The 17359-nt window shown below is 49.7% G+C and overlaps 1 protein-coding gene across 8 annotated transcripts; it reads left to right on the top strand.

Moving 5' to 3' along the window:
• On the top strand, positions 23 to 16632 carry SIRT3 (sirtuin 3). Of its 8 annotated transcripts, none has more exons than XM_005652976.3 (7): positions 23 to 472; positions 5708 to 5849; positions 5957 to 6189; positions 7546 to 7646; positions 13079 to 13240; positions 14351 to 14560; positions 16143 to 16632. In XM_005652976.3, exons 2-7 carry the CDS (start codon positions 5803 to 5805, stop codon positions 16161 to 16163), a joined length of 774 nt encoding a protein of 257 aa, XP_005653033.2. In that variant the 5' UTR covers positions 23 to 472; positions 5708 to 5802; the 3' UTR covers positions 16164 to 16632.

The following is a 17359-nucleotide window of genomic DNA, read 5'->3' as shown; positions in this document are numbered from 1 at the left end:
GGCAGGCCGGGAACTTTGTACACGACCCGGGGCGCGCTCTGGTTGTCATAGTAACCGCGCCTCTTGGTTTAAGACCGAGGGTTTGTCCTGGATTTCCCTCGCGGCTGGCCGTGCCGCTGAGGCGTTGAAGCGTACAGGCGCCTGGGTCGACCCGGTCACCGACTGGCTGTGCGGCCTCGGCCTTTGTGACCCAATATTCTCGTCTTAAGTGGGGATGATAACATCAATACCTTCCTAGAAGTGTCTTGCGAAGATTAAGTGTAAATATGATGCCTGACCATAGGAAGCGTTTCCAAAGTGTTAATTATCGCCGTCTCAATTGAAAAAGGTAGGAGTAAGGTAGAGAAATGGAAGCTCCTGGTTTGGTCTCCGGAACAAGAGGCGGGAGCTCTGCAGACTAGGAAACAGCCCCCACGTTGCACCCACGTCCACCTGGGCTGCGAGAGCCGGGAAAGACAGCGCCAAGATAAGAGTAAGGGTGATGGGGGGTGGGGCGCGCGCTCGAGGGGGCGGGCGCGCGCTCGGGGGGCGGGGCGCGGACGTGACCTTTGGTCCCAGGACGCAGCGTGCTGCGGAGGAACATGGCGCTGTGGTGTCGTTCATCTGTTGCTGCCCTGAGGCTCTGGAGCCTGGGAGGCTTCTGTTCCTGGACCCGCCGGCCTCGGTTCGTTCCCGGTGGCGGCGGCTGGGTGGGTCGGGGCAGGGGTACCCTGGGCGGAGACCTACCCGCCCCCACTCCCCCCACCCCCGAGGCGAGCGGGAGAGTCAGGCTTCCCCTGTCTGGTCGGCCCGAAGGTCGAAGAACCTGAGAGTGGCAAGTCCCTGCTCTCGGGCACCGAAGGGTGTTCCGGGGGCACCTATGGCATCAGTTTCTCGGTTTCTCGTTTTCTCCCATGGGTGTTCGGGCGTGTATAAGCAGCACTTACACGTTCATTCTGACACCCTGCTCTCTTTTTGTTAGCATCTATTCTGTACCTTGCCCCTTTAACATATCTTGGAGTTATTTCCATTCCAAACATAAATGCGCTGTCAGTCTTTCAAATTAATCTGTAGAATTCTATCATGTAGATGTTTTGTAGTTCAACCATTCTCATGTTGAAATAGTTTCTAATCTTTAGTTATTGCAAATAATGCTGTATTGAATAACCTTGTTTGTACTTCACTTTTGGGATGCATTTCTAGTAGTGGAACTACTGTGCCTGCATTTTTATTGTCCCCATAAAGGTCGTGCAGTTAACCTCCCACCAGCATGTGTTCATAGCCTTCTGTATGGTGATGGCACACTTTGAAACCCTTGCCTAGGAACTGAACCTACAAATGAAAGTCGTAAGGCCCATGACTGTTAATAAGAGTTGTTAGGAAATTAACTTAAATGCCCAATAATAGACAAATATTTAAGTAAATATAATGGTATGTTCATTTAAGGTCTTCTGGCACAACTACCAAAAACATTGTAGAGTTTAATAAAGAGATAACCAAAGAGGGGTCTTTTCTTCAACCAAGAAACTTTTGATTCATTATCTTCCAGATTCTGTTTTAGGAGCAAGGATGGGGCAGGAGCCAGACAAATGGTTGCCTCATAGGTGGGACATGCCTGAAGAGGGACCTGGTCTCCCAGGTGCTGCTCCCAAAGCCACTGTCATTCAGTAGACCCTTGCCGCCACTCACTGCCAGAACAGGAGACCCGGGCGTGCCAGTGAGGAACGCTTTGCACAGACTGTCTGCAGTTTGGAATTTTGGCCTTTTGAGTTTTTATTTTGGGGCTCTTATGTGAAATCATCCTTTGTTTCCCCTTTTCAGGCAGCATCCATGCTTGGTCCTCAGGATACCCCTACTCCTAGTAAATCTCATTCCATGTAGCATATACTATAAGTCACACACCTTTGGTATAGTGTAGACTTCTGGTAAAATCCTGTTCATGTGTTTTCCAGGTACAAACATTTTACTTATGTACATAAATCCACGTCAAGTACATGTTGAGTGCCCTGATGCCTTCCACTCAACAGGCACTCAAACATGGTAAAAGCTTCCGCAACATGGGATTTTTTTTTTTTTTTTTTTTTGTCTTTTTAGGGCCGTTCCTGTGGCTTATGGAAGTTCCCAGGCTGGGGTCAAATTGGAGTAGCTGCCAACCTACATCACAGCCACAACAACGCTGGATCTGAACCGCGTCTGCAGCTTACATCACAGCTCATGGCAATGTTGGATCCTTAACCCACTGAGCGAAGAAGTCAGGGATTGAACCTACGTCCTCATGGATGCTAGTTGGATTTGTTACCGCTGAGCCATGACGGGAACTCCAACATGGTTTTTTTTCCCCCAGCACAAGCAAGCAGCTCTCCAGTTTTCTACAGACATTGACCGGGTGTCAAATTCAACTTGACTCTGATTCTGTCAACCTAGACATGGCATCGGATTCCACAGGTCAAAGGCTTAGTCCTGCAAGATAGTCCCCACTTCATATGCCACACCATGTTGTCCCCTGTGCCTCTGACCACTTGGGGATTCCCATGACCCCCTCCTCTGTTTGGATTAATCTGCTAGAGCAGTTCAAAGAAACTGGTTTGCTTACTGGGTCCCTGTCTTACTACAAAAGATTTTAAAGCATATGAATGAGCAGCCAGATGAAGAGATGCACAAGGTGGAGGTTGGAAGTGTTCCAAACACATGTGCTTCTGTCGCTGAGGAGTTTGGAGCCTGCCATGTGGAAGCTTTCTGGCTCACCAGCCTGGAAGAGCTTGGAAACCCCTTCTTTTGGGCTTTCGTGGAGGCTCCAACCCTCTAACCGTGGTTGGTTTCCTAGCAACCATACCACCATTGTTATGGGACTTTGAGTAGTCACCTCATCAACCTAAGCTCAGTGCAGTTGTAAGAGGCTTGTTATGAATAACAGGACACCCCTTTCACCTTCATGACTCTGAAACAGTTTTAGGAACTGAGGGCAAAGGACCAAATGTTAAAACAAAAGACGCTCTTAGGAAATTCTAAGTGTGCTGGGACAAAAATCCATATATGTATTTATTATAAAGCACAATACCGCAACTTCCCTCTCATTCCTTTCGTATTTCTCATAATAGCTGCACTTGGGAGGAGCTCGGCAAATGCTGGGGTGAGGACTGTAGGCGAATGGGTGAAGTGGGGCGTTTAACAGCTCTAGTTGGAACCAGAGCGTTCTCTTTCCTACTAACTGCCTGGTTTTCGTCGGAAGACTCGCTCTGGAGATGTCATTGCCTTGCACTTAGAAGAGCTGCCGTGACAGGTGCTTTTACACAAATCTTTGATGCAGAAGAACTTTCTTCAGAATCTCTGGGCATCTCCGCAAGCGCATGGGGAGGGGGGGAAGCATTGTTTTCCTTGCGTGTGTATTTCCTGTACTTTCTGCTGGGAGGTATACAGCAACAGACTTTTTTTTCTAAAGACCCTAGTAATCTCTGGCTCCTTTGTTTTTGGCTTCAGCAGCTGAGGTGCAGGGTGCTTGATGGACCTGAGACAGACTGAGTTAGGGCTCTGACTTTTTTTTTGGTCTTTTTGCTTTTCTGGGGCTGCTTCCACGGCATAGGGAGGTCCCCAGGCTAGGGGTCTAATCCGAGCTGTAACTGCTGGCCTACACCACAGCACAGGAATGCGGGATCCGAGCCACGTCTGCGACCTACACCACAGCTCACTGTAATGCCAGAGCCTTAACCCAGTGAGCAAGATCAGGGACTGAACCCACAACCTCATGGTTCCTAGTCGGATTCATTAACCACTGAGGCACGACGGGAACTCCTGACTCTCTTTTTGATGCCTCCGCCCTGCCTTCCCTTCCCACGTTCCTCTTTCTCATCGCACACCTTTCTGTGGCCCTTAGAGAACCAGGATGACGCTTCGTGTGGCAGGAGAGGCATCACAAGTGCACTGAGCAGCCAGTAAGCCTCTGAGTTGCACTGTCACTGACCCCAGAGTAGCATGTGAGAGGCAGCTGTGCAGAATCACCACAGGAGGGGAAGGGGTGACAGGCCTCTAAAAAGGGGAGGGGCCAGTACGTCACCTTTCAGAGGAGGGCGAAGTGACTTCTCAGTGTGTTCAGCAGGGGCTTCATGAAGGAGGTGGCCTTGATGCTGGGAGATTTTGGACATGCTGAGGTGGAGAAAGGTCTTTCCGGGCAGAAGGAGCTGGGTTTAGGGTGTATACAAAACCAGGGAAGGGAGGGGTCTGTGAGAGGGTCATTGGAGTGGAATGTTGTGCTGAGATATCAGGGTGCCATCAGGGGCAGAGGGTGCCAGGGAAACCTCAGCAGCAGCGTGTAAGCAGGTCGGCCTGTGCAGATTTTGCAGGAGCCAAAGAAAAACCAAAGACAAAGAGCAAACAAGAGGGAGTTAGGATCACACTCCTGGAAGATAAACTGAATTGTCCTCACGTGTATCGAAGATGTGCTTTCAGGGTGTTTATTTCCTGCCTGTATCACACAAGAGTAAAAGAAATACTCTGAAATACTCTGTTTCCTGTGTTTATGTCTGTCTTCTCTTTAGATTGATCAGTCAGTTGGGGAGAGTGTCAGTTCAGCTGGTTTAATCTCTTTTCCTGTCAGGGTTCAGGGGTTCATACTGAGGTCTGATGTCCTGGAGATGGGTCTCCTGAAAGGTAGATGTGGTGGCTGCCGGTCTTTGGGGTATGAGGAAGGTGCCCTGTGCAGTGGGGTTGGTGTCGTGAACTCTGGGCAAGTTGCCAGCGTGGTTCCAGGACCTGAAGAACTTGTCCAGCTCAGCTGGTTGCCGAGCGAGGGCCCCAAGAGCCGATCAAACACCTAGAAGGCCTTTTGGCCCACGCGAGGCTCTAGCTCTCGGGCCCCCGTGCAGGTCTTCAGGTACTGCTCCAGGCTCTGTGCTGTTTGTCTCTGCCCTCTTCCTGGTACTTTCCTGAGCCTTGAGCCCTGATGCCTCCCTGAAGCCTATGAGTTGGGTACCGTGTACCTTGCTCTTTTTTTCTTGTGGAAGAGCATCTCATGCTCCTAACAGTTAACCTTGTGAAGTGTCTCAGCTCCTTGCTTCTGGAGGTGACCTGAAAAGCCTAGAATTTTGCGAGAGACCGAGAGCTGCGGTCTGCCCACTGCCTTGCCTGGGATGTGTGATTTGTTTGGCTGCTGTGTAATATGAGCAGCATCCTGAATGGCTGTGAGTGTGGAAGATGAGGTCTCTGCAGCAGTTTGAATCCCTCGCTGTCAGGATATGAATCTTTCTTTCTGGAATGATCTCTTGAATCCGCTTTTCATCCTGATAATATTTTTGGTGTAAAGTCTGAGACTTTTAACTCCCTTTAAATGTCACTAAGTCTTTGTCATATTCCAGGTATGTTAGGGGGTATGGCTCTGCAGAGCCTGTCCCCAGGGCCCTCACAAAGGGATGCTCCTGGCTCTAGCCTAAGCCTTTAGCACGAGCCTTTGATAACGAGAATTGTGAAATTATTTGCACAGTTCCCATTAACCTGAAAACTTTGCTCCCCAATTCATCTTGATTTGGGAGTTTCTGTTTTATCCCATGATATGGAAGGTGGTCTTTTGGGGGCAGCAGGGAAGTGTGTGGTCATTCTCAGTGCTGCGGGTGGGGAGGTGGGTCTGCTCATTCTTGCTAGTGTGAGCTTGATTATCATTGGTTACCTGGCCACTCTCCTTTTTCTGTCAGTATTACAGGTGGAAGAAGGTCCATATCTTTTTCTCCCGGTGCCTCAGGTGTCTGTGGAAGTGGAGGCAACAGTAAGAAGCAGCTTCTCCTGCAGGACATAGCTGAACTGATTAAAACCAGAGCCTGCCGGCGGGTGGTGGTCATGGTAGGGGCCGGCATCAGCACGCCCAGCGGCATTCCAGACTTCAGGTGCCCAAGCATCCCTGTGCCCCCGCCTGGCCCCCCAGCTGCCCATGGCTTGCTCCACCTCCCTGTTCTCTCCTGAAGGGCTCAGCGCCTTTCACTTCTCTCTGCAGATCTCCAGGGACTGGCTACTACAGCACCCTCCAAAGCTACGACCTCCCCTACCCCGAGGCCATTTTTGAGCTCTCATTTTTCTTCCACAATCCCAAGCCGTTTTTCACTTTCGCCAAGGAGCTGTACCCTGGGAACTATAGGCCTAACACTGCTCACTACTTCCTCCGCCTGCTGCATGACAAGGGGCTGCTCCTGCGGCTCTACACCCAGAACATCGACGGGCTTGAGAGAGGTGAGGCCTCCCTTTGTCCCACACCCTCTGCTCCTGCAGGAGGGCTCAGGGGCCCATTTCTAGGAGGGCTGAGGCCTCGTGTTTATTCTCCATCCTTGTGGCTGATTTTGAGCCAAAAAAGTTGTGCCTTTATCCCCAAGAGAAATGTCCTTGCTGTTTTAAGTGTCACTGTTGGAACCTCATTGGTGGACCCACTTTCTGAGCTTTGATCTTTGGATGGAACTGAAGGTCACAGTGGGAGCTTCTAGTTTTGCTGATCTGATCCGATGATGTATTTTTCTAAATTTTCATTATGGAAACGTTTGCGCAAGTAAAATACAGAGAAGAATGTGACGAACCCTCATGTCCTCATCACCGCACCTTCTCACCTCATCACGGCCAGTCTTCGTACAGTCTGTGCCTGACCCTCCTCCTCTCTCACCCCTGACTGTTTTGAAGCACGCCCCTCCCTTTATAAACTTAATCTATAAATTCAGCAATTGATATTTTTGCTGAAGATAAAGGCCTTTAAAACACAACCACAATATTGTTATCACACAAAGAAATCACTCATAACTGCTTAATATCATCAAACATGGTGTGCGCTGATTTCTGGACTGGAAGGCAGCCACAACCAGTGATTCATGGGTCGTACCGACCTCTGGCCTGGCCGTGTACCCCAGAGAGGCCGTTGTTGGGCCTTTTTCATGCATGCAGTGATACTGACTGGTGCTAACAGTCAGCTCTGAGCAAGTTAGCAGCAGCTCATCGGGCTGCAGATGTCTTGTGATTTGAAGAAAGGGGTTTTCCTGACCTCAGGAAAGTTTATTTGCTTGAAAGACTCTACAGCTTGGAGCCACGTAGGCAGCAGTGACTCCCCCCCAGGAACGCAGCAGGGCTGGCCTTGCGGGAAATCTGGCTTTGAGCTTTGTCATACGCAGAGTTACGGGGTCGGCGGGAAACCGCTGCAGCCAGGACCCGCGGCCTTTCAGAAGCTGCTAGTGGTTACATAACGTTCCTGGTATGTTACCTCCTGTCTGTTTTTCCACAGTTTTTGGAAGTCTATATTATTTTCTCACGTTTACTGGTGTCTGTAGAGTTGAAAACGGTCTCATTGGTGTTGGATGTAAAACTTCACCTGTTTGTGTACTGTTTTCACAGGCTTTGTTTTAACTCTGCTTTGGCTTCACATCAGAGCCTCATCCCTGTGCTCGTTCTGATCAGTGGGGTGTCATCTGTAGGTGATAGAGCCAGGGACATCAGGCTTCCCCTGAGGGCTGACTCCTCCTGGGGGGCCTCCTGAGCCCAGAGGTTATGCTAAGGGGCTTGTGCGCCCACCCCAGAGGCAGCAGCACTTAGCTTTGGTTTGGATTCCAGCGTCTGGCATCCCTGCCTCAAAGCTGGTTGAAGCTCATGGATCCTTTGCCTCTGCCACCTGCACCGTTTGCCGAAGACCCTTCCCAGGGGAGGACTTCTGGGTGAGTTGTGACACTGACGGTTCTCTCCCTTCCGCACTTCTCATTGCGAGTAATATGGGGAAGTAGTTTATAAGCATCATGTCAGAAGGACAACAGAACAGTAATACCGTGAAAATATTTTTCTGTGCTTTTGCATTAGAAAAGTAACATGTGTTTATAAAAAATTAAGGCAATGTAAACAATAACTGTATAGCACCGAGAACTGTATTCGATATCTTGTAATAGCTTATAGTGCAAGAGGATCCAAAAAAGGATACACACACACACCACACACACACACCACACACACACACACACGTATGTAGAACCGAATCACTTTGCTCTATACCTGAAACTAACACAATGTTGGGAGTTCCCGTCATGGCTTAGCAGAAATGAATCTGACTAGCATCCATGAGGACAAAGGTTTGATTCCTGGCCTTGCTGAGTGGGTTAAGGATCTGGTGTTGCCGTGAGCTGTGGTAGGTCGCAGACACGGCTCGGATCCCATGTTGCTGTGGCAGTGGTGTAGGCCAGCAGCTATAGCTCCGATTCAACCCCTAGCCTGGGAACCTCCATATGCCATGGGTGCGGCTGTAAAAAGACGAAAGACCAAGAAAAAAAAAAACAAACCCACAATGTTGTAAATCAATTTTGAAAAATGCTCAGGTCCTAACTCCTGGTACCTATAAATATAACCTGACTGGGCAATAGGATCTTTGCAGATGGGAAAAAAATTAAGGCAGTACAGAAATGTGTAGGGAAAAATGAACCTCCCTTCAACTAGTTCCCGTAGTCAGCTTTTGGCCGTGTGCTGTGTTGTGATCCAGGCCTGAAAAACAGAAACATATGTGTGTATAGTAGCACACATGCAAATTTCTGTGCACCTACACCCACACCCACATACAATTACATTTTTTTTCAGTAATGGGATCATCAGGATTAATATTGTACAGTTTGCTTTGTTGCAGAGCAGTTTCATGACTATCTTGTGCCAGTAACTGCAGCTCTGCTTACGGTTCTTGGTCACTAGAGAGCATTTAATTTAGTCCTTTACCTGTTTGGGGATATTCATGATATTTGTGATTTTTACTATTAAAAATAATATAGTAGGAGTTCCTGCTGTGGTGCAGTGGGTTAAGAATCCAACTGCAGCCGCTTAGGTTGCTGTGGAGGCATGGATTTTATCCCCTGCCCAGCACAGTGGGCTAAAGGATCCAGTGTTGCCGCAGCTATGGCTTGGATTCAGTCCCTGGCTTAGGAATCTCCGCATGCTCTGGGTGCAGCCATTGAACAAGCCAGAAGCCAGTGATAGTCCAGGCTTACGTCCCTGTGTACCTCTGTGAGTGTTTGTGAGTAGAACAAGTTTTCTAAAGTCGAGTAGGATAGAATGGAAAATCCTAAAGCAAGTTGAAACTCTGAAATATCGATGTGGCGCAGGATCCTGTGTTTTATTTTTTTATTGAAGTGAAAATCACATAACATAAAATTAACCTTTTTTTTTTAGGGCCACACCTGTGGCACATGGAAGATCCCAGGCTAGGGGTTCAGTTGGAGCTGCGGCTCCAGCTCCAGATCCAAGCCACATCTGTGACCTATGCTGCAGCTCTCGGCAACACCAGACCAGATCCTTAATCTACTGAGCAAGGCCAGGAATCGAACCTGCATCCTCCTGGATACTAGTCGGGTTCTTAACCCATGGAGCCACAATAGGAACTGCCTGAAGTTAACATTTTTAAAGTGTACAGTTCATTGGTACTTAATATGTTCAGAGTTGTGCAACCACCACCTCTAATTCCAAAGTATTTTCATCACCTCAAAGGAAAACACCGCACCCACTAGTCAGTCAGTCATCTCCCCTTCCTGCCCCAACCCCTGGTAACCCCTGATCTTTTTACTTTCTCCATACTTTTGCCCTTCCAGAATGTCGTAGAGTTGGAATCATACAGTGTGCTGCCTTTTGCTCATTGGCTTCTCTGACTTAGCATCGTGTATTTAAGGCCCCTCCGTGTCTTTTCATGGCCCGATAGCGCTTTTATTTTGAAGGGTGAGTGATAGTCTGTTGTCTAGATGGAACCGTTTGTTTGTCCCTTCACCTACTGAGGGAGCTCTTGATCGCTTCCAAGCTTTGGCCGTTAGAATGACGTTGCTCTAAACATCCATATGCGGGTTTGTATGTGGACCTGAGTTTTTGGCTGCTTGGGGTCAATGCCAAGGTGCATGATTGCTGGATCGCAGGGTAAGAGTATGCTTATGTTTGTGTCTTCCAAAGTGGCTGCCCCGTTTTGCATTCCCACCAGCAGGGAATGTGAGTCCTCGTTCTCCACATCCTCATCAACACGTGGTGCTGTCAGCGTTCTGATTTTGGCCATTCTAGTAGGTGTGTACTGGTATCTCGTTGTTTTAATTTGCAGTTTCCTAATGATACATGATGGTGAACTTGCTTCATATGCTCATTTGCCATCTGTATATCTTCTTTAGTGAGGTCTTGGGCCAATTTTTTAACTGGGTTGTTCATTTTCTTATTGTTGAGTTTTTTTTTTTGTTTTTTTTTTTGTTTTTTGTTTTTGTTTTTGTTTTTGTCTTTTTGCCATTTCTTGGGCCTCTCCCGCGGCACATGGAGGTTCCCAGGCTAAGGGTCTAATCGGAGCTGTAGCCACCAGCCTAGCCAGAGCCACAGCAACGCGGGATCTGAGCCGTGTCTGCGACCTGCACCACAGCTCAGGGCAACACCGGATCTTTAACCCACTGAGCAAGGCCAGGGACCAAACCTGCAACTTCGTGGTTCCTAGTCGGATTCGTTAATCACTGCGCCATGACGGGAACTCCTTATTGTTGAGTTTTAAGAGTTCTTTGTGGAATTTCCTGGAAGCCTAGCAGGTTAAGGATCCAGCATTGTCACTGCTGTGGCCCAGGTGGGAACTTCCATATGCCAAGGATGTGGGCTAAAAAAAATTCTTTGTGTATTTTGGATAATAGTCCTTTATCAGATACATCTTTCGTAAATATTTTCTCCCAGTCTGTGACTTGTTATCTCATCCTCTTGACATTGTCTTTTACTTTTAATGGAGTTTGACTTACTGTATTTTTCTTTCTTGGATCGTCTCCTTCCGTATTGTGTTGTCCATTCTGAGTCTTTTGCTCTCCATATAAACTTGAGATTAAGTCTGTTGCTATCTATTGTCTACAAATTAAAATTTTTTTTCTCTTTGTCTTGGGAGTTTTGCACTTTTAATGTGGCGTGTCTCCATATGGATTTCCTTTTATTTATTCTGCTTTAGATTTGTAGAGCTTTCTGAATCTGTGGTTTGATGTTTCATGTTTGCTAAAAATTCTCAGTCATGATGCCTTCAGACAGTGAATGCTCCACCCACCTCCGGTCCTCTGTGGACCTCGGGTTAAACATCTCTGAGAACATCTCACACTCTGCCCACAGCCCTTGGCCACGCTTCTCTTTGTCCCACCTTGCTCCCCTTTGTGCTGCATTCTGAGTCTTTCTCCTGATCTACTTTCCAGTTTATCAATATTCCATTCTGTCATAGAGGATGAAGCCCTTCACTAAGCTTTAATTTTCAGTATTCTACTTTTTATTACTGGAAGTCCTATCAGGTTCTTTTTCTTTTTTCTTTTCTTTTCTTTTCTTTTCTTTTCTTTTCTTTTCTTTTCTTTTCTTTTCTTTTCTTTTCTTTTCGTTTTTTAGGGCCGCACCCATGGCATATGGAGGGTCCCAGGCTAGGGGTCCAGTCGGAGCTACAGCTGCTGGTCTACCCCACAGCCATAGCAACACAGGATCCAAGCTGTGTCTGTGACCCACACCACAGCTCACGGCAATGCTGGATCCTTAACCCACTGGGGGAGGCCAGGGATTGAACCCGCAACCTCATGGTTCGTAGTCGGATTTGTTTCCTCTGTGCCATGACAGGAACTCCTTATCAGGTTCTTTTTCAAACCCACTACATTATTTTATATGGCTTTCTATCTCCAATAGATATTTCAAACCTGTCTCTTTAAAAACTTAAACATAACAGGGAGTTCCTGTCGTGGCGCAGTGGTTAACGAATCCAACTAGGAACCATGGGGTTGCGGGTTCGGTCCCTGCCCTTGCTCAGTGGGTTAAGGATCTGGCGTTGCCGTGAGCTGTGGTGTAGGTTGCAGACATGGCTCGGATCTGGCGTTGCTGTGGCTCTGGCGTAGGCCGGTGGCTACAGCCCCGATTAGACCCCTAGCCTGGGAACCTCCATATGCCGCAGGAGCGGCCCAAAGAAATAGCAAAAAGACAAAAAAAAAAAAAAAAAAAATTAAACATAACATAGTTTTTAATCTATATCTGATAATATCTGAAGTCTCTGAAGAGTCCATCTCTTTTGTCTGTTATTTCTGGCCGGTGCTTACAGGGTTCAGCCTGCAAAAACTCCAGTGAACTGTAAAGGTTTATCTTAGCAGGACAAACTAAAACTTCTCCCTTAGTTTCCTCCTCTATGTCCAGCCCAAGCGTCAATCCTGATGTCGTAGGTAATGCTATGACTTGTATCCACTTCGCTTTGGCCTGCAAGGAGGAGTTCTGCAGAAAATGTTACTCTTAACTCCAGCCAGTGAGTTGAAGTCAAACTGAATGTCTTCCAGGGCTAAGATGATATCATGATCATTTCAGCTGAAATCAGGGACCAATTTTAAACCATCATTTTCATTGAAACATGCCTGTTGTAGAGCAGATACCTAAAGAGTACTTCTGAGGAGAATGTAATCAGGACAGCTGACCTTTGAACATGGATTTGAAATGTGTGGGTCCACTTAGGTGCCGATGTTTTTCAATAAATAGGCACTCCATGGAGTTCCCGTAATGAACCTGACTAGTGTGCGTGAGGATGCGGGTTTGATCCCTGGCCTTGCTCAGTGGGTTAACAGATGCGGCTCGGATCCTGTGTGGCTGTGGCTGTGGCATGGGCTGGCAGCTGCAGCTACGATTGGACCCCTTGCCCGGGAGCCTCCGTCTGCTGCGGGTGAGGACCTAAAAAGACACAAGGCGGGGCACCCAAGCTACCTGATCCACGGTTGGCTGAACATGCACACGTGGAGGAGCCACGCGTAACCCAGTTTGTGCAGATTTGTGACTGTGCGGGAGGTTGGTGCCCCAGCTCCTGTGCTGTTCAAGGTCAGCTGTGTTTCCTCAGCACCTGAGTATCTGTGATGAGCCCCCAGGTGCAGGGCGTAGTGATCCATGTGCCAGGTGTCGTGTGACTCCAGGATCTGCTTTCAAATACGGCAGCCTCCCCAGCTCTGGCGGGTTATGTGAAATAAAACCGGAAAGATGCCGGTAATTGCTGAATCTGGGTTCGCCACGTAAGGGGCTCCACTGTACTACTGTCCCAGCTGGTCTGCCTGTGTGAGTTTTCCCTTTTCCCCTAAGGTGTGTTGTGACGGCTTCCTCGGGCCGCTCTCCCCCTGTCGCCCAGGCCGACGTGATGGTGGACAGCGTGCCGCGCTGCCGGGTCTGTGCTGGCGTCGTGAAGCCCGACATCGTGTTCTTTGGGGAGCCGCTGCCCCCGAGGTTCCTGCTGCATCTGGCTGACTTCCCCGTGGCAGATCTGCTGCTCATCCTTGGGACCTCCCTGGAGGTTTGTCAGCAGGCCAGTGGTGCACAGGCGCGTGGGGGGGAGGCTGGCAGGCCGGGGCAAAGCAGGCGGGGCTGGTGGGACACAGGGGCCTGCCTTGTCAGAGGAGTGGACTCGCTGTGTGAGGAAGGGCTGTCTTGGGCCCAGGGAGGAGCAGCCTGGGCAGGAGGACGGGGCAGAGGGAGGCCGCTCCGCTTTGGAGGTGACCCGTTCAGCATGTCAGGGCAGGGGCGCGGGAGATGTGAGGCTGATGAAGGCCTTCCAGGTTGCATCACGCAGACAGAGTTTGTGTGGAAGCAGTGAAACTAGGGATGTAGTTCTCGGGACCAGGGGCTGAGGTGAGCAGGTGCCTGGGAGGCTGAGTGCAGTCTGATTGTGCAGCCGTGGGACGTGGCAAGGAGAGCAGACGGCTGGATTTGGAGGCTGGAGTCACTCAGGACAGAAAAGGGAGGTGTCTGTCTCCTCTGTGAGGGTTCAGGGCATTTGCTAGTGAGGAGGAGTCTGCATGGGGGGTGCCTGGGGGATGCATCTGGATCTGAAGCTCAGGAAGCTCCCAAAGGGCATGGTGAGACCCAGAAATGGGCTGTGTCTGACTGGATGTAGGCACCAAGGGGACAGGGGCCAGAAAGACCTGTGCTCGGGGCCCCAGCCAGCCAGAGGCCCAGCCAGCGCTGTGCCAGGCTCTGTTCTGGTGGGTATGTCAGGAACCCCAGTGGGCCCCTCTCCTACGGACCAGGCCCTTGCTCTCAGGGAGCGAGAACAGACAGACGAGCTGTTGTGTCAGTAGTGAGCTGGGATGAGATGCGTGTGGCTGGGAGGGGACAGGAAGACGGGGTGTAGTCGCTGGAGCTGAGCCCAGACCAACTTCAGCAGGGAGGCCTGCAGGAGCCAGGAAGCGTAGGAGTAGAAAGATGAGTGTGGATGAGAGGGTGGCTCGGGAGGAGAGAGCAAGGGAGCATCACTGAAGAAATAGAAAGAGTGCTGGGCCTTCTCTGAATCCATGGTCTCACTATCAGTCACAGCACAGACTCCAAGGCCTCAGGGGCTGTGGCGGAAACATCCTGAGGGCCCGGGGGCGGGCACTGTGCTACTCACGTGTGGGCACTTTTTCAGGTGGAACCTTTTGCCAGCTTGTCTGAGGCTGTGCGGAGCTCAGTGCCCCGACTGCTCATCAACCGGGACTTGGTGGGGACCTTGGCGAGGCATCCTCGGGGCAGGGATGTGGTCCAGCTGGGGGACTTGGTTCACGGCGTGAAAAGGCTGGTGGAGCTTCTGGGCTGGACCGAGGAGATGCAGGACCTCATCCAGCAGGAGACTGGAAAGGTACGGATTGCTGAGCAGTCACAGGAGGGCCGTTTCCTCTGCTGTGGGGTCGGTCCACCTGGGATGGAGCCACAGTAATAGGTCACATGGCTGGTAACCCTGTATCAGGCACTGTCTGGTCCATCTTCCACCTCTGTGCTTGTGAACGAGGTGCTGTGATGAAGTGACGAGATGAAGAAATGGACGCTTTGTGCCTGCTCTGTGTGCCAGAGCGGGGACAAGGGTCCGGGCAGATGTGGCTGTTGTTCTGTCGTCATCACACTTCAGCTGTCTTTTGTACCATAAACTAAAGGAGCACCAAACAACTCCAGGCTAAGATGGGATTCTGAAGTTCTCTGAACCTGTGAGGCTGATGCTTTTAGAAGAGAATCAGTGTGAGAGCAGTTGACTTATTATCATCTGCCAAGGGTAGAAAGCCAAAGAGCTCTGATCTCCATAGACGTCAAACCTGTCAGTGAGTGAAGGTGTGGAAGAGGATTTCCCACGCGAATCATTTAGCATGTGTAGCCTTGACGTGAGGGGTTATTTTCTACAGGAGGCAGCATTAAGCCTTTGAAGTTCAGTTGTCTCAAGGAGGATTGTGGCCGATTACAGCCAGGCATAACACTGCCCACCGTGGACCTCACCAGAGTGCTGTATGTTCTTGCTGTCTTGCGAACCCTCCACCCTTTGGCTGTGACTGGCTCAGGACCTTGGGTCAGCCCTGTCCTCACTTCCATTGCCAAAAGCCCCAGCCTCTGGTCACAGCCTGATTTCGTACCATGTTGAACCAAAGCGAGACGAATACGAGGCTTTGTGAGGATACGAGACTTTGCAGTTACTGTTTTCACAGTGTTAGACATTGCCTTTCAGGGCTTGGCTCTTAGAGGTAAGATGTAGGCTGGTGACATTTCTCATCACACCATGTGGAAGAAATAAAGACCTTCAAATACCAGTCACCTTGCTGGGTCACTTAGTGGAAGCAAGCTTACATGTTGCCTCTCAAGAGGAACAGCAGAGATGCTTCACTCACAGGGCGGTAGAGACCTCGGCCAGACCCCCCGGCCTGCCTTCCCGCTTCCGTGTGACAGTGGGACAACTCAGGTAGCTTCTATGGACTTTTGGAATTAGCCCTATAGGATGAGACCTGTGCCGCTTTTTTCTAGTTCCACAGAAATTTGTATAAAGTGGGTTATGCTTTTAGGGGTTTATTTTGTTTTGTTTTTGACCCTGCCCATGGTATGCCTAAGTTCCTGAGCCAAGGATCAGACCTGCGCCACTGCAGTGACAACACCGGATCCTTAAACCCACTGTGCCACCAGGGAAACTCTTTTAAAAGAGTTGCTATCCAAGAGTAAACACTAGGGGATGAATTGCAGTCTAAGTTGGGTTACTCTTCCAAACAGAGAACGTTCTTGAGCACACAGGCCAGCACTAGATGAGCATGTAACCAAGGCCCTTCCTTTAGCCACCCAGTCCTGTTGGCATTGTCTTGATTTGGTCGATCAGCAATATTTGCAGATAGAGGAGTTCAATTCAAGGCTCTGAGATCTGCCCAGGTGTGCTTTCAGGTAACTGATTTCCTCTCTCCTTTGTGTTCCAGTTTGATGGTTGGGACAAATAGGAGGGCTGTACCAGAATTGGTTACGTGGGAGTCACTGCCCTCTTCCAACAACGCCTTGTGTCTGAAGAACAGCTCGGGCACATTTACAAATTTTGGCTGAACCAGAACATGCAACTTGAGGCGGCCCCTGGAGTGTCCTTCTAGGTTGTATGCTCTGTGCATTTGGGCCACCCAGGCGTAGGGCAAAAGAGCTGCCTGGCCTGACTCTTCACTCTGCTGAAGCTTTTAATGCCAAAAGCTTTCTTCTGATGGTGATCCTTCTTGAACTCAGAGACGGACTGGAACCCAGACTGGACTCTATCTGAAGGGCGGGCTCAGCATCTGTCCACTGGAAAGACCCAGGCACAACCCAGGTGTGTGCCTGGGGCCCAGGTAATGTGCTTGGGTTTTCTAGCACGTTGGTCTGTTTAGTAGGTTCATTTTTAAGTTTGTCCTTTCTGGCATGAAATAAATTTTAATATAGAAAGTGGGCACGTCTTCATTTTTGTTTCCTCAAAGGGAACGCAAGTGATGACAGTCAGTGTGCAGAGGGGAGCATGGGGGTGTTTCTCTTCTACTGAACAGCCTGAGGACTAAGAACACTCGTTCCTGGATTCATCTAAGATGGGCAGAGTGCCCTCTTCCAGGTCAAGTCCATGGGCCTCCAGGGCGCCCAGCTCCCTTCCTGAAGGTCATCCCATCCTGTTCATTCTACCCTGCTGCCTTTCATATTAACCTCTGCCCCAGAAACTCATCTGTTCCAGACCATTCTAGCTGCTCTGTCTGTCACCACTCTCCCCCATCAGGCTGCCTTCCAATAATGCGGCTAAAATTAACCTTCAAGACAGAAGGCCTTACTCACCTGGAAACTGGGGGTGCTCCTGGTCACCCGCTGGGCTCCCTGACCTGCGCTCGGGCCACACTGCTGTTTGGGCTGAACCTACTGTGATCTTCCCTGCTTTAGTACAGGCCCTTCTGGGGCTGCCCCCAGGCCCGGCTCCTGCTCCCAGTGTTCCCTCCTTCCTGGCATCTTGTCTCATCGGACCCCCTGGAGCAGACTGAACTCTCCAGACTCCTCATGAGACCTGGTGGCCTCACTCCTCCGAGAGCAAGACCCACGAGCTCATCTGGGAAGAGTGCTCAGTTCTAAGAAACATGTGAATTCTAGTTCCACTTTCCATGCCTTTACTTGATATTTTGCATGTATATTCACGCAT

The sequence above is a fragment of the Sus scrofa genome, chromosome 2 (genome assembly GCF_000003025.6).
Source record: "Sus scrofa isolate TJ Tabasco breed Duroc chromosome 2, Sscrofa11.1, whole genome shotgun sequence".
Lineage (NCBI taxonomy): Eukaryota > Metazoa > Chordata > Mammalia > Artiodactyla > Suidae > Sus > Sus scrofa.
The sequence above is the reverse complement of the archived record's forward strand: the minus strand, read 5'-3'. Positions and strand labels throughout refer to the sequence as shown.

Bases quoted from the DNA above. Each gene is read 5' to 3' on its own strand.
- SIRT3 (XM_005652976.3), top strand. From the start codon at position 5,803: ATGGTAGGGGCCGGCATCAGCACGCCCAGCGGCATTCCAGACTTCAG. The intron at 5,850-5,956 runs GTGCCCAAGCAT...TTCTCTCTGCAG, and splicing joins AGCGGCATTCCAGACTTCAG to ATCTCCAGGGACTGGCTACT. The intron at 13,241-14,350 runs GTTTGTCAGCAG...GCACTTTTTCAG, and splicing joins TCCTTGGGACCTCCCTGGAG to GTGGAACCTTTTGCCAGCTT.